We start from the raw sequence: 24,596 nt of genomic DNA on the forward strand, positions 1-24,596 counted from the left end.
ATTGTAAGCTCATATGAGAAAACCTTGTGAGAAAAAAAAATTATAACAGGAGTTTAGAAGACAATGGTATGATCTATGAATCATATGAGAATACCTCCCTAGAAACCTAATGAGGAATGTACGTCTTTATATCCTCTCAAAAATCCCTACCGGACAAATAGAAGATATGACACAATGTCTTGAATGTCATCTTTAAGAACCTCGATGGAAAAAATATGGGATATGAAATATTTTTGTATTGATATTGTCTTATTAAAAATCTTTTTAGAGATCCAATTAAAGAAGTTGTTGGAGATTTTTTTTTTACCAGAATCTCTTTTTTTTTGCAAGCACAGAATCTCTATTTCTATGAATGAGGAAGGATATAAACATGCTTTCGGAGTTGCTCCATGACCAAGACAACCAGAGCATCAAAGCCCTTTCAAAGTGTTTGGCTCCAGGTTTGCGAGACAGTTCTACCGGGAGTAGCCCCTAGAAGGTGGCCAATAGTCATCCATTCCTGTGCGCTGAGGGCGCATGTATAATGTGCTCCATTGTTTATCTCTATGCCTACCTGTTTACACTTTACATACTCATCAAGGGTTCAATAACTTTTGAGTTCCTTGGAATCTCCAACGAATGCATCAGTAGATTTAGTCCGTCCATCATATGCTCAGGTCTCCACTCTCCACTACACTATTAACTTCAAGGATCGGTCGCCTTCCTTTCAAAAGCGTCATTTCTGTTCCAGTATACACTATGACACTAACCCTCCCTTTGTGCTTTACCTTAAAAAAAAAGAAAAAAAAACTCTGTGCAAAGTATGGAAGCCCTTCTCTGCATCTTGTGAAAGGTGCCAAGGATTGATTGGCAGGAACACATGTAAAGGATTAATTGTCGTATTTTCTTTCAGAGGCGATGGCTTCTTCTATCCTTCTGATTACAATGCTGAGACTATGCCCGTCTTCAAGTGCTTTGACTGCAGCTCTATGAGCTTTCTTGTGCCACTTCAGGAGGTTATAAGATTGCATGACTGACCAACGAGCTCGGTTTGCCATCTGATAAGCAGTGGAGAAACACTGATGAATCATATAGATTTATTCAGAAATAAGTAGGGCATACAAGATAACAGCAAAATAATGTGAACCTGTGCAACAGAAAGCGGTGGGTTCAGTAGAATGCACAAACTCCTGAATAAGTTCTCGTCATTTTCTCCACCTTCTGCCTCCCCATAAACAAGTGCTTCAGCAGCAGTTCCGGCAAACAGAATCATACAGTACCTGCCAATTTCGAAAAGTCAAATGATGTCCAAGTACTCCAATTGTCAACATTCAGACAAAATAAGTAGTTTATGTACCTGTCAAATGCAGTACTTGATAGATGACCCTCGGCTAGTTCTTTTTCCATCTTTTCATCCCAGAACTGAGTCCCTGCCTGCATAGGTACTGAAGCACCCATGAGAGTTCTATAACATGTAGGATATATATGAAGGGCATGAGATGATAAAACCAAAATGGGAATGACACGATAGCTGAGCCTGAGATCCTCCAGAAGAAAACGGAATGCAATACAACTACAAGTGTACAATGCAGAGCCAGAAAATCTAATAATCTACTGCAAGTGTAATATGGTGAGCCAAGTAAAACAGGGATCAATGTGACCTCAAATCTCATGGAAGGACTTAATTTTTTTAAGGATAATACCAAACCTTAGAAAACAATACAGCACCATTTGTCACATTTTTCAATACTAGCTGCTTCCATAATTCCATTTATAATATGATTATGAGAAGGCAGTTTGGATAAACAACAACGCCAATGATAATGTAATAGTTGTCAGAACATTGATAATGCATTGCAGATCACAAATCTCGCAGAACAGAAAAGATCTTGTGCCAAAAAAATGATATTAAGGCCTAGCCCTCAAAAGGTGTGGTGAAGTTTTGAAGGGGCAGAAATTACACTGCCTCATTGGATAATAGACAACCAAGCGCAACAGATAGATAGCCACAGTATCAAAGTTAAAAATAGTTGTACCTGGCCCTGGATGCCCATTCGCAATGCCACAAATGGATCCAAAATGACTCCTCGTATCGGGCAGCCCATTAGATAGGCTATAAACAAGTGCAAAGGAAGTTAGAACATTACTGAAGTAGAATCTCAGAAGTAAGATAATATTACAAATTACATACTGGAAAAGTTAAAGCCAAAACAACTCTCATAAAACAGGAGCCAATGAATAATGCAACAGCAAAAAGGTAGGAAAGGGTAAAGCCATACCAGTAAGAAGATGCCCTGCTTCATGTACAAGGATCCGACGTTTATATGGAGGCCAGAAACATGAGATTTGAGCGAGACAGGTACCACCAAGAAACAATGCATCGGCTGTTGCTAATCCCAATACAGCACCCAATTTAGGCCGTAGATCAACCCCTTGTGTCAGTAGAAAAGATACACCTCCAAGAAATCCAACGAGAACATACGGAGAACTTCCAGACAGACCCCATTTCTTTGGCGCAAGTTTTTCAGCTGAAAAAATCAATAAATTAAAAAACATATACCTTTATGACATAGCGGTGGTAAATCACAATAGATGAGCTAAAGTTCCTTTGAAACAGCTCTATCAGCTTGTTATGAGTATGTTTTGCTAAAGAATGTTGCAGTAGAGTTTTTACGTTTTAGATTAATAAAAGAGAGAGAAAAAAGTGCTGCCTGAACTTCCTGCTATGTAGTAACTGGCAACCCACTGCAATTTTTTAGTGTAGAATATCACAGCACAGTGGAAGAGAGGGGACAGGGACACTTTCTCTATCCTCACCTTCCAAACCGGTCATCTCCTTCAAAACTGTTGGTGTCACTTCTCTTGGCCCTTCCAGAACTGTAGAAAAGGAATACAGATATACAGTCAATCTGAAAGGCAGTCGGAGTAGACGTTAACTGATAAACTGCAAGACAAGTTCAAATCGCGAGGCGTCATAGTAAATGACTATATCAATCAAATCAGCACATGCCAAATCCTACAACCCCATTTCAGAAACAACTAAGAAGCTGAGCTTATTAAAATTCGATGCCATGTCCAAATCGTGAAGGCATTTCGCAACTGCGTTCCCAAAATCCCAACTCACCGATGTTCTTGCACATTCCGAAGCTGGCGAGGACACCCCGGTCGACGAGGAACTGGTACGCCCGGCCGACGAGGCGCATGTCGTCGGAGTCGATGCAGGCGTCGAGCACCTCCCAGTCCCGCCCCGGCGGCACGGGGACCGCGACCTGCACCGCCGCGGTCCCCCCCGGCGCTGCCGCCGCCGCGGGCTCCACGGACTGCAGGAAGCGGAGAGCGCGGGGGAGGTCCTTCCTCCTGACGGCGTCCTCGAACTCCCGCCACTCCTTGACGGTGCCCGCGTCGTCCTCGAACTCGCGCCACTCCTTGACGGAGCCCGCACGCAGTCGCAGGCGGGGCCAAGAGCGGCGCCGGAGCGTGCACGGCGTGCGGAGGAATCGGTTGGGGAACGAGGTGGAGACGGAGGCGGAGGCGGTGGCGGTGGCGGTGGCGAGGGGTAAGTTGGATGAGGCCGTTGGCGTCGCCATTGGTCCGGGTCGCGGAGGTGAGCAAGGGGTGGAGTGGAGTGGTTCTGGTCGTCGTGGCGTCGTCCACGGCCGGCCACTGCCGGCGAGGGACCTCTCGTGGGCCGGACCTTGCTGGGCCTGTGGTTCAAGTCTTTTGGGCTGAAAAAATAGTTATCCTAGCTCTCTCTCCTATTTATTTCTTTCATCCATACATAAAGCAGTTGGTAAAACTGTTTTGCCAAACAACTTCTTCAAAACAACTCAGCTTTACCTAAAAAATTGTTCATGGAGCTCTTTTGTAAAAAATAAAAGTTACTGTACCAAAAGAGCCTTTGTCGTCGAATATTTTGCCATAAATCATCGGCTGTGTTTGTAAAATTAATTATACTAAGAGAGAGGCCCAAATTGTTTTTTTTTTGAAGAATTAGAGGGGTCAAATCGTAAGAAATGTCATTTTCCACCATCTGCTGGTGTGCTGCTCGAAGCATTAGCGTAATCACGAAGCAGAAGCACCCGTCAAACTAACGGGCGCCAACGCTGGCGGAGCCAGGATTTAGATCTTGGGTATTCCTTACTGTTTTCTGGTGGGCCACCACTCAACTGTTGCCTCTAACCTCATGAGCGACGTGCGCCCTCACCAGTCGCCATGTAGGCGTAGCATAGAGACAGAGACCGCGCCCGCGCTGCACGCCCCGCGCCGCTAGGAGCTTAGGAAAATGGGAACCAGCAGTGCCACCACTACGTCATGCCTGGTCGGCTAGGGTTAGAGATTTAGGAATGAGGATTATGGAATTGCCTCCCACTCGTGCCTTGTTCACTCACACGAAAAGAATAGTTTGTTATACATGTTGTCATGCGCATATTCCGATTTGTCTTGGAAATAAAATATGATTTGTACTAATATTTGGTGGCATGTGTATGTGGTTTGGAGATAAATAATTAGATTTTCATTTGTAGAAACAACAAAATAGAATAATTTTGGCAATCGAGCTAACATAGCACCTATGTGGAAAAAGGAATACAAAGATACACTAAAAAATGAGAGAAAAAATTTATTTGCTAAATATAAGAATGCTAATGTATTATATATATATATATATATATATATATATATATATATATATATATATATATATATATATATATATATAAAATGTATAAAAAAGTTAGGTATTCATGAGAATACCAGGAATACCTACTGTATCCGCCAGTGGCGCCAGCCGTCTCCTTCTTCCGGTCCTCTCCACTCTCGAGCTCAGGCAGCTAGCTGCCTAGCTTAGGCCCTGTTTAGATAGTTAATGAAAATTTTTTGGGTGTCACATCGAATGTGACGGAAGGATGTCGGGAGAGGTTTTTAGAAACTAATAAAAAAACAAATTACATATCTTGTCAGGAAACTGCAAGACAAATCTATTAAGCATAATTAATCTGTCATTAGCACATGCGGATTACTGTAGCACTTAAGGCTAATCATGGAGTAACTAGGCTTAAAAGATTCGTCTTGCGATTTTCAACCAAACTGTGTAATTAGTTTATTTTTTTATGTAAATTTAATGTTCCATACATGTGTCCAAATATTCGATGGGATGGATGAAAAAATTTTAGGTGGCAAACTAAACAGGGCCTTAGCTACCCAGCACCAACATGATGTCGTCGTCGGGCAGCCCTGGCGAGGGTCTGACTGAGCAGGCGCGCAACGCCGGCGTCCCTCCTCCGCCGGCTCATGTGGGCCCTAACGCCGCCGCCGCCGCCGTTGGCCCTCTTGAGAAGAGCTCGGGTCAGCAGGGTCCCAACTTTCCGGGTGCTCGGCGTGAAGGGAGTCCAAATCAGCTTTCCCCCGATGACTCCGGCAGCCATCGTCCACCTCCAGTGCGTCAGCCGCGTCCAATGGACGGTCGACGTGATGAGGATAGTCTGGCGGATCTGCTTTCCCCAAGCTCCAGCAGCCGTCGTCCAGCCCAGGGTCGTCTGGGGCCGCTCCTGATGGGTTCTCTTTGCTCGAGGTCATTGGATTTTGCTTCCTAACCTTCAACAACGTCATGGCTAGAGATGAAAACGGGTCGGTTCGAATTCGAATACGGATAATGTCAATCATGTCGGATAAAATACGATTGAATGTCGATATCATAAATATACGATTTAAATATTCGGATACGGATATGGTATCAGATATTGAATATTCGGATTCGGATACAAACAGATCTAAACCTCTCTAAATGAATTCGGTCTCGAATACGGTCCGAAAATATCCGTACCGTTTTCATCTCAGTCATGGCAATCTACCGGTCGAGACTCTGGGGCTATAGATGTACAACGGGCCGGGCCACCACCGTGCTGCGGGCCGAGGGTGCGGCCCATGGTCCGGTCCGTGGGCCATTTTCCCGGGCCGTGTCGCCCGTTCAGCCCGGTCGGGCCGGACCGGCCCACAGCCCGACAAGCATATTATGTCTTAATTTACCAGTTTTTTTAACAAAGGTCAATTTTTTTTCACAAATCACAGCATATGAAAGAAGCAGCATACAATTTCATTGTTTTAAGCAAAACATATATCAATTCAAAAGTTATATCAAAGAGAAAGAGCACAAAATCACAACATATAGAACAAAATGAGCGGGCCATGTCGGGCCACGGGCCGACCGGGCCAGGCCACCACCGTGCTGCTGGCCGAGGGTGCGGCCCATGGCCCGGTCCGGCAACGGGCCGGCCCGCCCGTGGCCCACAAACACCGGACCGGGCCGTGCCACGGGCCGGGCCAAAAGGCCAGGCCAAATATACATCTATATTTAGGGCCATCTCGTTCGTTGCTTCCGCATACTTGACCTTGGTCAGCCTCTTCTTCAGTATCAAGAAGTTGCAGGCAGCGCCGCCGAAATCTGTTTCAGCTGCAGTATATTACATTCAGTGCTGCTATCATGCATCATATACTTTACTTATTATACAGTATTTTGTTATTATGCCAGTACTTGGTACACTATTTCATTTCCCAATTAGCGAAAACCTAGCACGATTCACTTTACCTCTGGTATTACACAGTTAGGTACTTGTAAAAAGAATTTACTTGTCAGGATATATGTATCTATGAATTTTTTCGCGTGTAATCTACATATGCATCCCAAGAAACACAAATTTAGGGAGTGTTTGGTTTGCATGGTAAAGTTTAACAAGTATTTTTCGTCTTATTTGACAATTAGTATCCAATCATGGACTAATTAGGCTTAAAAGATTCGTTTTTTAAATAACTCTCAAGCTGTGTTTTTAGTTTCGTAAATAATCTATATTTAGTACTTCATGCATATGTCCAAACATTTGATATGACGGACGGTAAAGTTTAACAGGGCAAACCAAACACCCCCTTAACCACAGTTATACTATATATGATATATCTATGAATTTGTTCACGTGTAATGTACATAAGCATCCCAAGAAACACAACATGTACTACGGAGTAGTTACTCCCTCATCAATATTTAGGCCTTGTCTAGATCACCCCAAAATCCAATTTTTTTAAAAAAATTCCCATCACATCGACTCTTGCGGCACATGCATGGAGCACTAAATATAGACGAAAACAAAAGCTAATTGCATAGTTTGTTTGTAATTTACGAGACGAATTTTTTAAGCCTACGTAGTCTATAGTTGAATAATAATTGTCAAATACAAACGAAAGTGCTACAGTATTAAAATTCAAAAACTTTTCGAAACTAAACAAGGCCTTAGTAAAACTCAAGTTTTGTATATTTTGAGCAGAACTTAGGCCTTGTTTAATTTCCAAAAATTTTGGTCCGTGGCACTGTAGCATTTTCATTTATTTATGGCAAATACTGTTTAATTATGGACTAATTAGGCTCAAAAGATTCATCTCGTGATTTACAGACAAACTGTGTAATTAGTTTTTATTTTTTACTATATTTAATGCTTCTTGCATATGCCGCAAGATTCGATGTGACGGAAAATCTTGAAAAGTTTTTGGTTTTTGGGTGAACTAAACAAGGCCTTAGTCAATTATATGTATGCTTACAGTACCAAAGTTCCATTAAATAAATTGGATTCAAATTAATTTTAGATGATATTGATTTCATGCATGACAATCGACAACACAGTAGAAGAGAAAGAAATGGTAAAATCCTCCTTTTGCAATAACGAACACAGGGAGTACCATCAGTGTTTTTACCTTTTTTAGGTAATGAAGTGTTTAGTTACCTAGACTGTGACTTTGTTAAGCCATAGGTGATTATAGCCATCAGATCTAATTAAATAAATGGATGGCTGGTAGTTACTTGGGAGTACCACAACAAAGCACACTCAGATTTCATCGATTTATTTCTTATCACTTTTTTTTTGTCACGCATACGATTTCAGGTCACGAGCCTAAGGTGAAGGACACAAGCAGCCGAGAACTAAGCCGCACCACCAACAGATTTTTTTTGTTTCCATGTCCTTTTGTGTGGTCAAGCATTCAGATTATGAAACTGATGTCTGGTACGTTCACAGAAAAAGACTAGAACTTTTCACAGGTGCTTGCTAACAGCTCAAGCTCGTCCCTTGCAACTTGTAGAACCCATGGATTCACAATTCCCAGCAACTGGTTTTCTTAAGAGCACAGGATAAAGGTATGTCGACAAAATCTCACCACACAGCCAAAACAAAACACATTTTCAGAGTATGTCGACAAATCTCACCACACAGCCAAAACAAAACACATTTTCAGAGCAGAGGCATATCTAAGCTCAATGTTCTTCTCCATCTAAAAATACCTTGCACCACGATCACTATACATATCAAGATCATAACTTTAGCAATCCAGAGTCCAAAGCAAAACACGGCATCTAAGGTCAATGTTTTTCTCTTATCTAAAAATACCTTGCAGCATGATCACTATACATTATCTGATCAATCAAGATCACAACATTAGTAACAGAATAATAAAAACCACCATCATAAACTAAGTGAACTCTTTTATCAAGCCACCAATACCATATACAATGCAAAACACCATACAGACAATCGCCTGTGAAACTACACAAAACTATCCTTTATTTAGAATAAACCTATAACAATAAGAATTAGGAGTCAAGACTGAAAGCATTGGATTTTGTTCTTTAAATCACAGTTAAGACTGATAGCCTTACATTGGATTTTGTTCTTTGAATCACAGTCCTACATGGTTGTCACAGAAAAATAACAATGCATATCCAATCCTACACAATTAAGCTTATCAGAAAAAAAACAAACATTTCAGACCGTTTCTCAGTAGCACGACAGTCTACCCATATGAATTGCATATACTCCGTATAATATAACCGAGATGAAATATCAGTATCAACTACAGGAATCATAGCTTGCAGCAAGAAACATGGGGCGACAGTATATCTGAAATATTTCAGGGAGTTGAATTCGCATTCGTTACCAAGAGCACAAAAATTGGGGTCTCATAACTCACAACACATGATCCACGAAAAATTTAGAAATTTTCTTAGCACAGATAGGTGAAACAAGATACAAAAAAAGAAGACCTATGCGGTGAGCAGGACGGCGCCTCCAGCAGCCTTGATCTTCTTCTCGGCGACCTTGGAGATGAGCTTGGCCTTGACGACGATGGGCTTGGGCGGCAGCATCCCCTTGCCGAGCACCTTGAAGTAGCCGAACTGCGTCACGTCCAGGAGCGGGGCCTTGTCGCCACCGGCCGCCTCGGCGACCTTGTCGGCGGGCACCATCGACCAGAGCCGCTCGACGTTGACCGAGGGGCAGTAGAACTTGTTGCGGAGCTTGTGGAAGTAGCGCATGCCGACCTTGCCGAAGTAGCCCGGGTGGTACTTGTCGAAGAGGATGCGGTGGTGGTGCATGCCTCCGGCGTTACCGCGACCTCCAGGGTGCTTCCGGTGCTTGCCGATGCGGCCGTGCCCCGCCGACACGTGACCGCGCTTCTTCCGGTTCTTCTTCAGGCTCGTCGTCATCGCCGCCGCTCGACGCCGCCGGGTGTTGGGGTTGGAGGGGAAGGAGTGGTGGGAGGAAACCCTAGTAGAGGGGAGATGTTATCTTTCTTATAAGAAGAGCGTGTGGCGTGGCCGCCGTCCGATGAGGAGGTCGGCGATCTGAGACCGTTGGATTTAATGGGCCGAGTCGACGTTGCTTCCTGCTAGGGTTTTGCTTTGGGCTGCAACTGGGTTAATTTTGGGCTGAGCTTGGATTATGGGATTTTGCTGCTGAGGCCGACATCGGACCGGTTCTTGTTTGCGTTTCGAGATGTTGGGCCAGCCTTGTCTGATAGAATATCCTGGGCCGAGGAATAAGTGGGCTAGTCTCGCCTGTCTTTTAATTTGTTTCAGGAGCTCATCATGTTGTAGCAAACTGAACTAGTAGGCATGAAATTTGCCATATATTTTGGCCAAAAATCAAAGCGTACGGCAGCTATTTGGTTTGTATTCAAAGGAAATTATAAAAAATAACATTTGTTTGGGAGAAAAATGGCATGCATTAATTGGTTTGTGGTACTAACTAATCTAAGGTGATAATAGAGAATGAGATATTTGCCATAAGTTTTTACACTACAAGAATGTAAATGTTTTCTGATCGACATTCTTGGGACAATGATGAACATAGCAGATGACCGCTTTGTCCATAGCGCCCACACTCGAGTACCTTTATGTTGGCTTTTCTCCATGTTGTTTCCATCTCTATGCCTCACACCAAAGGTTCAATTAAAGCGATTCTGATGGAGGTGATTCTTCACCTCAACATGGTGTTTGAGAATTAAGAGCTCTCTCCTTTGGCAAGATTGCATCTTGTGATGGATTACTAATGATGGTACCTTCTCTCGAGCCGACAGTGTCCCCATATCATAGCTCCAAGCTTGATATGAGGTGACCACTCATATTGTTTCTTCATGTCTTGCCATGCTAGTCGCTTTTGATTGCACACTTTATGCCTCATCTATGGTGGTTGCTCACTGTGATACTCCTCTGACATTGTTTATTCCTAATGGAGTGTTGTCATCGATTGGTTTTGCTACCTTAAAATTGATGGTCATCAATACTGGAGCCTTGAATCCAGTTGACACATCTGTTTGTTTGGTTGTGCGATCATCGACCATATTAAAAAATGGCCTCATGCTGTAGAGTTAGTATCAAGGTTCTACATTTTGTTGAGATGGTATATGTTATGCATCCTCTCATGCCATCTACTCCAACACCCGACCTTGGGCTTCCATTGAAAAAGAAGCATGCAAGAGGATGTACAATCTCATGGTCAGATCAACATTGTGACACACATCAAGCCTCTAAGTATCGTATGGTAGTGAGGTAGTTGCGCCCTCAAGCAACTAAGCTTACTGGAGATGGCAGTTCATGGTCGTGGGAAGATCCTCGCGGCTAAGGTTGTCCACCTTTAGTCACGTTCTCTATTGCTTTTGCTCATTTGCTCTTATAGTGTATTTGTTTTCGACTGCATTGTAGTACGATTGGTGATCCTTGCAAGATTCGTCTCGCTATGGTTGCAGACTATCGCGCCTTCCAATTTGTGTTGTCTATGTAAGTCTAAACTTTGTTATGGTTAGGATGTAATTCTCTCTTTCTCTTTAGACCTTGTTTGGCACAGCTCAGCTTCATTAGCAGCTCCATGCATGGGTGAAAGAAAGAAATTGGAGAGAGAACTATGACTATTTTTTAGCTTCATCGCAACTTATATCTTTGTGAGAAAAAAATAACTTTACCTGTGAAACCATTTTGGAAAAAAAAATTAGCAAAAGAAACAGCTCATAAGTTACAACATTTTATGGGGCTATTGTAAGCTATGCCAAAAAACTTTAATGGAATAGAGTCGTTGGTTACTTAAAAAAAAAGAATAGAGTCGTCGGATGACAATTGACAAGGACGTGGTAAGTGGCATCGGTCAACAGCCTTTTTACTTTACCGTGATGTAGTGCAAGGTCAAGCTAAGGTTTCTGCGTCCGGAGCATAAACCTAACAATGGTTTGGGTTAAAACCGGGCTTTTTGGTTTGGTTTTACTTTTGGGCTGTATTGGTTTGGATTGAAACAGGCTGAAAAGGCTGTTGGGCCAGTTTGGTTTGGGCCCTATTAAACTGGTTTGGTGTGGATGATTGAAGTCATGGTCTAATTTGGTTTGGATTTGACTTTTATATATATATATATATGTTTTGGATTGGATTGGTGTGGATTTAGTTTGGATGTCAGCCCCGGTTTACGCGGAGCAGCCGGCCGCCCGGCCGTATCTCGTCTTGGGGATACCTGGGTGCACTTCAGCAGCCTCACAATCACAACACAGATGGCCCGGTCGATCGCTACCGCCGCCGGCAAATAGTGCAGCGAAGACTGACCGGCTGCCGATGCTCGCCTGCGCTATCTCGAGAGGATGAGAATCCGATCCCTAGCTAACAATGATGCTCCAGCGCTGCAACCTGCAATGCAAACCAGTTTGCGCCAAAACAACGGTCCAGCCCGCCGGAGCCGGCCACGACACCGAGGCACCGAGCACGATCGATAGCAGGCCATCTCCATCTGGCGTTGCCTTTCCACGCACGCATCGGTCTCCCTTCTAGAACCTTCCACCCTCCCATTCCCATTCCAAAACCATGGAATCCCCTCCTCCGTCCATCCCCAATCCGCGGGCCCAGGGAAACCCGCAGCGCGCCGCTTCTTAGTTCTTACCCCCTCCCCAAGCCACGCCCGGCTCTCCCCCACCGCCATCACGGTCCCACAAAGCACGGCCCCCACATGTCAGCCGAATACTCCGCTGCCTGCCGTAGCCAACCCCCCCGGCCTGTGGCCGACTGTCTATAAAGAAAACCAACCGCACATTCGATCGCCTCGCCCAAAGCTCACCTCATCGCCATTCGCATCCCACCACCACCACCGTCCACCGATCTCGTCGTCGTCGTCGTCCGCCGATCCGATCCGGTTCTTCCAACCCCGCGGTGAGTCGCCCTCTCCCCATCCCTCCTGTGGCGCCGGCCGGATCCGTCGCCGTCTGATTCCGTGTGCTGTCGCCGTCGTCGTCGTCGTCGAGTCTGACTGTTGATGGTGGTGGTGCGTGCAGGGGAGTGATATGGCGACCAAGAGGAGCGTCGGTACCCTTGGGGAGGCGGATCTGAAGGGGAAGAAGGTGTTCGTGCGCGCCGACCTCAACGTCCCGCTCGACGACGCCCAGAAGATCACCGATGACACCCGCATCCGCGCCTCCGTCCCCACCATCAAGTTCCTCCTCGAGAAGGGCGCCAAGGTCATCCTCGCTAGCCACCTGGTGAGTCACCCACCTCCCACCGGCCCCTGTGTGGTAGTCCGTACTGCCAGTCGCGAGGATTGGTGTTGCCCGATGCGATTCTGCGTTGTCATACGTCACAGTGCCCCAGGATTTGGAGTCAATTTGAATCTAAATCATTGATTTGACTCAATGCTGTTGTGCCAATCATATGGCAGTAGTGATTAGCAGCTCTGTTAATATGTGGATGTGCCATGAGTATATGTGGTAAAGGCGACCCGATGGTAGTTTTAGATCTGTAGTTTATACTGGTTTTCACGGCTGCAATTCTGCCTGATTAACTGCCTGACTGTAGTTCATTTACTGCTAGACAGTTCTTAGCTGTTGCAGCTCAGTGCGATGAATGTGCATGCAAACCATGCCAACCTTTTGCTGATAGTTGATATTGAGATTACTTCTTAGTGACGTTCTGTGATTTTGTGTCTGGTCATTACTCTTGCTTGTGGCCTTGCCAACAGTGAACAGTCCTGCCAGGAGTTCCATTATTAGTATGCCATATATATATATTAAAGGATCAGCATGATTCAACACGGATTCTGGCACCATCATTCTGATTACCCATCAGCATGATTCAACATTAAGTTTGCCTTTCTATATATTTATGAATTAATGACATGGAGCGTTGACCTTTATAGGATTGTACATTATAAATAATAATTTGAGTTTTTGGTACTGGTGAAGTACATGGGGTATTTGTCTTTGCTATTGCTTTCAGCTGACCAATGAAAATTCATTTTTCTATGGTTGATGGCTGAATGCTGGTTTATTTATTTCTTTGGTTGATGGCTGAATGCTGGTTTAAGCCAAAATGCCCCCTTTGGCTTCTATATAAGTTATATTATATTAGTTGGAAGTTGGGACAAACCTGTCTAAGATGACATTCAATTCAGGCTATCATTATCATTTCCCAAATCAATCCTGTCCTCTACCGCAACTAGCATTTCACTTTTGTTTGACAGTATGAAAATAATAGCATTTTTTCCATGATATGAAATGATAATATATCTAGAAACTGAAAGCTGATGCTCAGAAACAACATATTTATGAGAGATCTTGTTCCCCTTGGCAATTGGCTTTTTACACCATGATAACTTGTAGCTAAGTGTACTGTTTTGGGGAATGTCCAAACTAAAGCAGTTATATTGTAAAGGTATTATTATTTTGCTTCTAACTGATTTCTGTGGTTGCTTAACCCTTACATGTTTTCTTGTACCCCTTGGAAATTGGCATTTTGCACCATGATAATTTATAGCGAAGTCTACTGTTTTGGAAATATCCAAACTAAAGCACTTATATTGTAAAGGTATTATTATTTTGCTTCTGACTGATTTTCTGTGGTTGCTTAACCTGTATGTGTTTTTTGAATCAATCTTTGTGGTTATTATCTGTAACACATCAACCTCTTTTTTTGTCTTCGAATGTATTAACAATAACTAATTCTGCCTGTTCTTTTTGTAATAATAATGTAATTTGTTGATGCCATTGTCAGGGTCGTCCAAAAGGTGTCACCCCAAAGTACAGCTTGAAGCCTCTTGTTCCACGCTTGTCTGAGCTCCTTGGAGTTGAAGTATGCTACGATTTGACATTAGCTTATTTTGATATCTGCTATGTTTTAGTTGTTCTAAGCGCTAGAATATGTGCATAAATAGGTTGTGATGGCCAATGATTGCATTGGTGAGGAAGTTGAGAAGTTGGTTGCTGCTTTGCCAGAAGGTGGAGTTCTTCTCCTAGAGAATGTTAGATTCTACAAGGAGGAAGAGAAGAACGAGCCCGAGTTTGCTAAGAAGCTAGCATCTGTTGCTGACCTTTATGTCAATGATGCTTTTGGCACGGCACACAGAGCTCATGCTTCAACTGAAGGAGTTACCAAGTATTTGAAGCCTGCTGTTGCTGGCTTCCTCATGCAGAAGGTAATAAAATGTTGCCCTTTCCCATGATCTTTTAAGTATATTTAGGTTCTATTGAGTGATCCTGTTGAGTAGGATGGGGTAAAATGGCTGTATCTTTTATCTATCATTATTTATTCCATGCATTCTAGTTTCAAATCTGATTTAACCTGGTAGATCATTTATACGTAGTTCCAAAGGGAAAAAAATCGTAGGATTAAATGGATCCTCTCTGCATAGGATTAAATGGATCCTCTCTGCATATATAACAGGTGTTACAGTAACTTTCAAAAGAGACCAATAAATCTTTTTAAGAATTCAGTTTTTCATAAAGAAAAAAAAGGAAAGGGTTGACAAATGACTTCAATTTTCCCAGGAACTTGACTATCTTGTTGGAGCTGTTGCCAACCCAAAGAAGCCTTTTGCCGCCATTGTTGGTGGATCCAAGGTCTCAACTAAGATTGGGGTCATCGAGTCTCTGCTGGCGAAGGTTGATATCCTCATCCTTGGTGGTGGTATGATCTACACATTTTACAAGGCACAGGGATATTCTGTTGGAAAATCTCTTGTGGAAGAAGACAAACTTGAGCTTGCAACTTCCCTTATTGAGAAGGCGAAGGCAAAGGGGGTTTCTCTTTTGCTTCCCACTGATATTGTTGTAGCAGACAAGTTTGCAGCTGATGCTGAGAGCAAGGTTTGTCTTTTCACTCAAAAACACCTCAGATGGTACTTTAGAATTCTCTCTCTCTCTCTCTGTGATAAACTGTGAAAGCTATTCAGTACTAATTCTACAGCTTGCATGTGCAACAAGGTATTACACATGAATAATACAGTGTTACTACTTACTAGTGATGTGGCATGTTAGTTTGTATGATAGTAATTTCATAGTGCAGCACTGGAAACAAATTTGTCATGCTATCTTGATGCTTACTGGAATGACTTTTACAGATTGTTCCTGCCACTGCTATCCCTGATGACTGGATGGGTCTTGATGTTGGCCCTGATGCCACCAAAACATTCAATGAAGCATTGGACACCACCCAGACTATTATTTGGAACGGTCCCATGGGAGTGTTTGAGTTCCCGAAGTTTGCAGCTGGCACTGAGGTTAATATAATCTTGCATTAAATCAATTAATCTGTGCTTGTCATGTCCATTTTGTTTTATTTCTTAGTTTTGGTACCTAAGACAATTGTGTTTCTTCAGGCGATTGCCAAGAAGCTGGCTGAGCTTACAACCACAAAGGGTGTCACCACCATCATCGGCGGTGGTGATTCTGTTGCTGCTGTTGAGAAGGCTGGGCTGGCCGACAAGATGAGCCACATTTCGACCGGCGGTGGTGCAAGCTTGGAGCTCTTGGAAGGCAAGACTCTACCAGGTGTCCTTGCCCTCGATGACGCCTAAGCTACTCGGTCTGCCAGCTTGCGTGTCATTTTGTTCCGGACCTTGGTGTAACACTGCAAAGTTATGGCTTATATGAACTTGAGATAGGCTTGCCATCGAGTTTTTGGTAGATGAGTCGTGAATAAGCTTTTACTTCCTCGCTGCTGTGAGTGAAGTGACTGGAATTCGGAAATTTGGAACTAACAAACTCCCATGGATTTGTATGATATGTTTTGTTCGACAGTTTACATCCCTTCACTGTGATTCTGATGTGTTTTGTTCTGACAGTTTGCATCCCTGTTTTGCTGTTGCTATTCGTTCGTGCTACTTGACCGCCAGATGAATTGGCAATAAGGTTTTCTAATTGAGTTATTAGTTATAAATTGTCTTCTTTAAATGTTCGAATGACAGCCGTTGCACATAAAACTTGCTTCCCGAGTTTGATCTAGTTGGCGCACTATTTTATTCATTAGTTCATTATTATAACTTAGATTTGGTTGCCTTTCCATTTCTATTTGGAAAGCACATATTGTCATTGAGCTCTCGGGTGTGTTTGGTGGGGTTTCGGGTTTGGAAAGCGCATATTGTCATTGAGTTTTAAGATTTTTGTTTTTCTGCTGAATCAGAACAATTTAGTGAAATTGTTTGGCTATTTCGCTGGATTCTTGAAACTAGAACTTCAATTAGGAGAAACTAGGTTCCAGGTGTTTCTCTTGACTAGGTTTTAGGTGTTTCTCTGGACCTAGACTCTTGAAACTAAAGTTTAACTTAAGTCAGGATAAATCAGGTAAACTAGAACTTGATTCATGAGAAACCAATGGATTCTTGAAACTAGAATTTGAGTAGAAACTATTTAATTTAAGTCAGAATAAATCAGGTAACTAGAACTTGAATCACCAATCGATTCTTGAATCTAGAATTTGAGTAGAAACTAAAGGTAACTAAAGCTTGAATGAGGAGAAGCTAAGTTTGGGTGTTTCTTTGGACTAGTAAAAAAACGAGGATCGATTTTAAGCGATTTCCCCTGTTTCTATTTGACAACGATCATAATGATTCTACCGGGAATTTAAAATGTTTCTCGTTGCAGATGGCAGCCTTAGTTTACTTCTACATTCTCAGTTCTTTTTAAATGAATAAGCCTATAATAAAATAAAAAGAAGAAACCTAGACTCCACAATACAACAGAGCAGCAGCAACAAGGTTGAGCAAATTCGTTCAAAAAAACAAGGTTCACACCCCCAGCCAAAGAGCATACAACAAACAACTGCAAACCACTTGTTGACTACCATGGCACTTGAATGACATGTCACAAGCTGTCGTCACCATGCATTATATTCCCGGTATAATTCATTCTCCATCCATGATTCCACGCCCTCTTTTAAATTGTGTATATTTTTTTTTTAATTTCTGAAAAGAGATTCTATTGGACGTAATTTTCTGAACCACTAGTAATTGTCCCATCAAAATCGAACTTCGTCACCATCTTAGTCGACTTCGGTTCTTGTCCTTTTCATGACGCACAGTCCAAACAGCTGGAGCTGCCTAACCGGTGAAACAAACGAGGACATATTCTGAAGAATTTTTTAGTCACCATAAATCACAATTGGAGTTAAACAAATGGAAAAAATGATGTTTTTTTGGTAATCTTCTCCTTTTCCTCTTTATTTTTTTTCTGTCAATTCGACAAGTCCAAATTCTCTGCATGACCAACATGAACAACGACATGCTTGACTTTCTGATGGGGTCTTCCATGGAATGTACGTGCTATTGCGAGTGAACACTGAACATGGCGCCTAAGGAGTAGCATGATGCGTGTCGCTGTTAAGCACAAACACAAGAATCTTGCAAAATGTTTTTGCCAGTGAATGTAGTCTGAGTTGCTTGGACTTTTGGGGGCAAGGAATCTAATTGAGCATCAGGATGAACATGAATATTTGGTTAAGCTACATCATCTCATCCTAGTTTCTACCTGAAGCATACTTGCTATGGTTTCATATATATATATAGTACGACCTTGTAATGTTGAGTTTATTTATTGTGTGCACATTTCTGTCGTCTGCACTATTTGATTGTAAAAAGCCCTTGGCAGTATATGTTATAACTATTATGTATGGTTGATTTGGGTCAGTACTCGTGCACAAAAAGTTGTAAGATCTTGTCAGTGCTGAGATCATATGAATTGCAGGCTCTATTGTTTTTTTGCGAGTAACTTACATTGACTCCGAGTAATAGACACAGCCAAAATGGTTCTCTTTCTGCACTGCCAAACTAATTATTGTAATTTTATAACTTTATTAGATGGCATGCTAAATCATGAATTAAACGTGGAACTGTTGTTGGTATTTGGGATGAGCATATATATGAACAAGACTGAAGAATGTTTAATGAATAGCACTGAAGAAATGTGCAAAGGACAGCACTGAAGAATGTGTAATGAACAGCAATGAATTCAGAGGAGAACAGATGAAGAACAACACTGAATTCTAGAAGAGAACAAATGAACAGCACTGAAGCCAGGCCTAGCTGCTTGAGCAATTAGTGTAAACTAGATGCAAAACTGAAGCAGATTACACTCATGCAGTTCATGTTCAGAAAAAAAAGCTGGAAACAATTGAATTGATTAAGCTCTGCGCAAGGTAGGTTCAGCGTTTCTCGAGAAAAGTTCTGTACTAGACAGAACAAAAAACGTCTGTAAAGAAAGCTCTAGCATATAGCAGTGTTACATTATGATGAGGTATAGTACTAGGAAACATCGAATGGAGAGAGAAATTCCATTATAGAGAGCAAGATCTACTGAACAAACAGAATCAATGGGATAAGCAACAAGAGATTAGCAAGTCTGCCTACCTTTCATTCATGATCATTGGGGATGATCTGGTCATCTGAAACAAGAATCTATGCCCCCCAAAAATTAACACAATGTTCTTTAATTGGGAGTTAATTTGGAAGAAAGAAAACACCAACAGTAAATTTTGGTTCTGTGAAAGGCAAGAACATTCGGGTGAGACACCCCAATAACTTCTGCCCAAGACCAAAAAAAAAAAAAAGAAATCTGCTAAGTAGTGTATATAAGCTGTTCCAATAAAAGAAGGCACCATGAAACCACTTGATGAACAAAGAGAGGGAAAATATCACCATGAGACTGCTGTGACGTACAAGACGTACCTGCAAAGATTAGGAAAAGGAAATTGTTGGGTCAACACTCAACAGTAAGAGATTCTTTGGGATCACACGAACTAGACCGGCCGCTAGACGACGACAGACGCTCGCTCGCTCGCTCAACCTTTTTCATTCAGATGGCGATCATTTGGTGGTGGTGAGAGAGTGAAGGTGCCACATGATCTGATGACGGAGAGCCAGGTAGCTAGCAAGCTCCATATGCATGCATGGCCATCGCCTAGCTAGCTACCAACCCCAGTGTGAGAACACATATGAATTCCTCGTGCATCTATCGCAGTGCGAGTAGGAAAAACCCTGAAACCCCATTGACGAAATTGCACTAGCTACAAACGCAACGCATAGCTAGCTAGTAGGTTTGGGTGGTCAGATCATGCTGGCAGCTTCAACCTCTCACACCATCAAACACACATGTATGGCAACTGTGTTCCGGGCTTGCAGCTTGCAGAGCAACCGGGGAACGAAGGGGAAGACATGGTAGCTATAGCAGCAGGCGAGAGGAGAGCACACGTACGTGAACTGAATGAAGAAGGCAGATGGCATGAGGGGTTTATAGAGGGGTGTGTGTGTGCATGGTGGTGTCATGGTGTGGGTGCAAGCAAGCAGAGCATAATATGATGGACTTATGGTCATGGTCTCTCTCTCTCTCTCTCACCGCTGGTGAATCATGCATGGTGCTGCCGTTTTGCCGTCGCCGCTAGCTGCCTGAATGCCTATGCGTCTGTGTGTCGTCTTATGTGTGCAGAGTGTCGTCCTTGCTTTCTCAGTCTGGTCTGGTGGTATAGACGAACGAACGAGAGGAAAAGAAATTACAAGAAGCTTGTTGTAATTTCTTTTTTTTGCCGAGGGCTTTACTTCGGCTTACGGTAAATTTCTACTCTTTGCTGTGTGCTAAAAAGTTAGCCCACGGTGAAGACTTTTTATGCCGAGAGTTTTTAGTATGCCGTGAGTCAGACTTGTGGCTCTCGGTAAAAAGTTATCTTTGCCGTGTGTTTGATGGAATGCACACAACAAAGTCCCCGGCTCACGGTATAGCCAGGGATTCCGGTAGTGAAGCCTCTTCATCAGTCATTATTTATATATAATATGTAGTCTACTCCAATGGTGAGGTGATTTGAGTGAGTTTGATCATTTTGGCGTGATACTGACAGTGATGCCCTAACCGCTCGACAAGCTAGCACAGAGCTGGCAGCAGAGCTTGACAGCGTTTCTTCACTGCAACACCGCATTAACAGCCCGCCAATCAGGACGTACGTACGTTCTATAATGACAAGAGCTAGTAGGAAAAGAGACGGCACTCAAGACACGCCAACGCACGCTTCCTTCCCCCATCTGAAAAATACTGATGAAATAAACCTGTCGTTACACATGCAAACGTACGTGCTAGTATACTGACGAGAAAGGGACCTGCTACATGTTAGGTGCTTTAAATTTTACATCTAATCAGGTAATGATTTTCATTCATTAGATCTAAATCAGATGGTTTTGGAGCTTCTCTTCTTCCTTGATTTGTTTCCTTTCCGTTGTCAAGTGCCTTTGGTTATACGTGTTTCCAGGCGCTTGCACTCTAGGGGAGCGTGGACGACAAAAACACCTACCGGTACTGCTGCTAGCTAGTGAGTAATATAATGTGCCTAGGAGTCTAGGACACCATGCATCCATAAAACTCTTGCCAACAACGATACATCTCTACTTGCTTTAGAAACAGCTCTAGTGTTACACCTTCTTTGATGTCCAGTTATACAAAGAATATAAGAGTAAAATACATTGGCGGCCCTTTAACTTGTCGCTCTGTGCCACTTTGGTTCATAAACTTACAAACGCGAAAAAGTACCCCCTGAACATGTCGGTCCGTGCCACTTTGATCCATGAACATGCAAATACGAGAATAACACCGGCTGCATGGCACTGTTCTGCCACGTGGCCGCCTCTGGTAGGCCATGCATGGCACCATTTATAGTGATGATGTCAACACTTGTTTTTAAATTTACGAAATTGATATATTTTTATTTGTAGCGCCAAATATATCAAATAATATACCAATTTTAATCGCCTCGTCGAGCTCTTTCTAATGGTGTACTCCGTTTTGTTGTTTGAGATAGTTTTATTTAAACATTTTGTATAGGTTGATATCATCATAAAACATCTATAAATCAATTTTCATAATTTTTCAATATTTATTTTGGCCTACAAAAAATCATAAAAGTTGCATTATTAATTAAAAGAGATAATTTTAAAACAAGCAAAAATTATTCATTTTCTAGGTTCCAAATTTTAAAACTACTAATTTTAAAACCTAGAAAACGAATAATTTTTGCTTGTTTTAAAATTATCTCTTTTAATTAATAATGTAACTTTATGATTTTTTGTAGGCCAAAATAAATATTGAAAAATTATGAAAATTGATTTATAGATGTTTTATGATGATATCAACCTGTACAAAATGTTTAAATAAAACTATCTCAAACAACAAAACGGAGTACACCATTAGAAAGAGCTCGACGAGGTGATTAAAATTGATATATTATTTGATATATTTGGCGCTACGAATAAAAATATATCAATTTCATAAATTTAAAAAGAAGTGCTGACATCATCACTATAAACGGTGCCATGCATGGCCTACCAGAGGCGGCCACGTGGCAGAACGATGCCATGCAGCCGGTGTTATTCTCGTATTTGCATATTTATGGATCAAAGTGGCACGGATAGATAAGTTCAGGGGCACTTTTTCGCGTTTGCAAGTTCATGAACTAAACTGACACAGGACGACAAGTTAAAGGGCCGCTAGTGTATTTTACTCAAAGAATAATTTCTCTTAACATATAAAATATACGAAATATCTATAATGTATAATTTGTTTTTTATTTTTCCATTTTATTTTATTTTTTTTTCTTCATCCCCTCTCACCTGTCTTATCCAGTTATCCTCTCCTCTCCTCCCGTCACTCTCCCTCTCCCTCTTCCTCGTGTTGTGCCTCCTTGCACCTTCCTGCACCTCTCGCCTCTATATCGCACCTCCCCGTGTGTCTCCACCCGCGCCTGTAGGATCTCTAGTAGTCTAGGATAGCCTAGAGGGGGATGAATAGGCCTGTGAGCTCAAAACGTTTACTTTTATCAATTTCAACAGGCAAGGACGGCACTACTGGCCTACCAGGGCGGCACTGTCGGCCTCTCACATAGAGCAATAAAATATATTCAAAAGGTACTTTGGAAAATTTAGATCAGGTAAATGTGCCAGCTTTCTGCAAGTTAGTATTCACCAGAACAACCACCACAACCTGCAGGAGTACCACCACGAGGTAGATCGAGCTCAAACCCTAAAGCAACTCAACAATACAAGTAAACAATATGTAAATCAACACACAAGGATTTATCCCGTGGTTCAGCGGTCGCCACAATAAGGCTGTGCTTACTCCACATTGTTGAGGTGCCCACACTAGGACCGACTTGCCACAAGGACTTGTCCTTCCCTCGTTCTCCAACAAGAGTGTGACCTCTTGAGGGAGTGGTGATTTCTTAGCTGCAAGATGAACTTACAAACTTCCTTCGGCTATCACACAAATTGGCAAACTCTAGGGCAACGCCTAGCCGGCTAAGAGCAAGCTCCAAGAGTAACAAACCCTAGGACCACCTGTCAAACATGAACCAAATGCTCTTAGACTTTGGGGATCAGTGGACCTGCTCTCCAATTGAAGTTTGCTACCTTTTCTCTCAAGAAAAGATGGTGGAAATCAAAGGTTTGCTTGAGAGCTTGAGGAGCAATAATGGAGGAGAGAGAGAGGTGAGCACTGGTGTTCTGTAACGGTTAGGACGAAGAAAGACAAAGTGAATGGCTCAGGTGACCGTTATGGTCAAGTGGGAAGGGTATTATACCTTGGTCTTCCAACTGTCAGATTAAGGGCGACATTGCCATCCTAGCCAGACCAGCCAAGGAGTAGAGTGAGAAACATACTGATTTGGCTGATGGTTGAGGATGTAGATGAAGATTTGAGCATCCGGTTTATCATTTGATCAATACACCTAGAGTCCCTCTTAATAGTATGGCTTTTCCTATACTCAAAGTTAAACAAACACGAACTAAGACCTCCAGCAAGCTTAGGAAAGCCTTCCTTTTAGATTAGGGGCCCTCTGACCTGTTTAATATCCTCCTTTAATAGTTCCCTGCTTGTCATCTCAATAAATCTCATTAGTCCTCTAATTCGGTGGTCATCAACATCAAAACCCACAATATGCTTGATCACACTTACAGCCTTGCCCCCGCCTCTTCGTGCCATGACCACGCCTCCCGAGTCATCGCCTCGCCGCTACCTTCACACCTCCCTGCCACGTGCGTACGCCGTGCATCGCTGCCTTTGCCTCACACAGATCACCATTCGTGCATGCACATGCACAAATGAGAAAGACATTTCGAGGAGGGTCCCCATGCACATACTAGGGAGCTAGATCAAACTACGCTTTTTTTCATACAGAAGTTGAGCCCTAGAGAGCGTGTTTCCAGATTTAGACGAAGTGACTTGGATAATGTTTAGTCAGTGACGGCCCTAGGAGGAGGGCATGAGGTGCGACGACTGAGGACCTAGGCTGGAGAGGGGCCCAAGCCTAGATATATAAACCTTCATGTCCTATAGTCTATTGGGCATCAATAAACTAATGAGAAGAGAGGCAAAGAATTGGCCAACCGACTCAAGAAGATCGACAACCTTTTTGGCTTTGTTTCCTAGTTTTCACCATGGTCCGTCTTGGGCAGAGAGAAGGTGAGGAGACGAGCCACAGTGGCGATCGCAGATTGCAACTTGCGAGTTTGCGACGCGCTCGATCATGCGCAGACGCTCGAGTCCTAATGCACATAAACGGAGTCAGACGAGGCGACGAGCCACGTCGCTGAGTTTGAGAACGGCACATAGCGACGACGACCAGGACCAAGCTGGGCTCCATGACGATAACATCATGGTTCTTGCCTTCTTATGAATTACGATGAGTTATTTTAGTTCACGTCCAAGCTTTAGGTATTTTTTCTTGTTTATTTTTAATCTAACTTAATTGTTTTTATAAGACTTCTACAACTTTATACTCATATAATTATGTTTATCTGCTAATTTATTGGATTTGCTTTTCCTTTACAAGCAAATTAGTACGTATATAATATAAGATTTTATATATAGTTTAGAGAGTCTAACGCAATGAGCTTGTCAGAGAACACTCAAAATCTTAGGACCGACGCTGCTTGAGCTTTTGGTAAGGCCTTGTTTAGTTGGCAAATTAGTACGAAACTGGTCAGCTGGTCCACAAAAGATACCAAACGGCTCCTGATTCAAGAATTCAAGATACT

The 24,596-nt window shown here is 42.6% G+C and overlaps 3 protein-coding genes and 1 long non-coding RNA gene across 4 annotated transcripts; 1 reads left to right on the plus strand and 3 right to left on the minus strand.

Moving 5' to 3' along the window:
* LOC8077174 lies at nt 457-3,622 on the minus strand. The gene is made up of 7 exons (XM_002453321.2): nt 3,104-3,622; nt 2,797-2,856; nt 2,259-2,507; nt 2,016-2,092; nt 1,337-1,413; nt 1,127-1,259; nt 457-1,037 (listed from the first exon to the last, which is right to left on the minus strand). Exons 1-7 carry the CDS (start codon nt 3,564-3,566, stop codon nt 870-872), a joined length of 1,227 nt encoding a protein of 408 aa, XP_002453366.1. The 5' UTR covers nt 3,567-3,622; the 3' UTR covers nt 457-869.
* On the minus strand, nt 8,843-9,564 carry LOC8076116 (60S ribosomal protein L27a-2). The gene has a single exon (XM_002453322.2). It carries the CDS (start codon nt 9,497-9,499, stop codon nt 9,059-9,061), a length of 441 nt encoding a protein of 146 aa, XP_002453367.1. The 5' UTR covers nt 9,500-9,564; the 3' UTR covers nt 8,843-9,058.
* Nucleotides 12,171-16,358, plus strand: LOC110435132 (phosphoglycerate kinase, cytosolic-like). Its single transcript, XM_021460520.1, has 7 exons — nt 12,171-12,475; nt 12,598-12,801; nt 14,309-14,386; nt 14,469-14,729; nt 15,082-15,399; nt 15,654-15,812; nt 15,912-16,358. Exons 2-7 carry the CDS (start codon nt 12,607-12,609, stop codon nt 16,107-16,109), a joined length of 1,209 nt encoding a protein of 402 aa, XP_021316195.1. The 5' UTR covers nt 12,171-12,475; nt 12,598-12,606; the 3' UTR covers nt 16,110-16,358.
* On the minus strand, nt 17,142-19,983 carry LOC110435133. The gene is made up of 2 exons (XR_002452809.1): nt 19,780-19,983; nt 17,142-19,253 (listed from the first exon to the last, which is right to left on the minus strand). It is a non-coding gene; the product is annotated as an uncharacterized LOC110435133 (long non-coding RNA).

The sequence above is a fragment of the Sorghum bicolor genome, chromosome 4 (assembly GCF_000003195.3).
Source record: "Sorghum bicolor cultivar BTx623 chromosome 4, Sorghum_bicolor_NCBIv3, whole genome shotgun sequence".
Taxonomy (NCBI): domain Eukaryota; kingdom Viridiplantae; phylum Streptophyta; class Magnoliopsida; order Poales; family Poaceae; genus Sorghum; species Sorghum bicolor.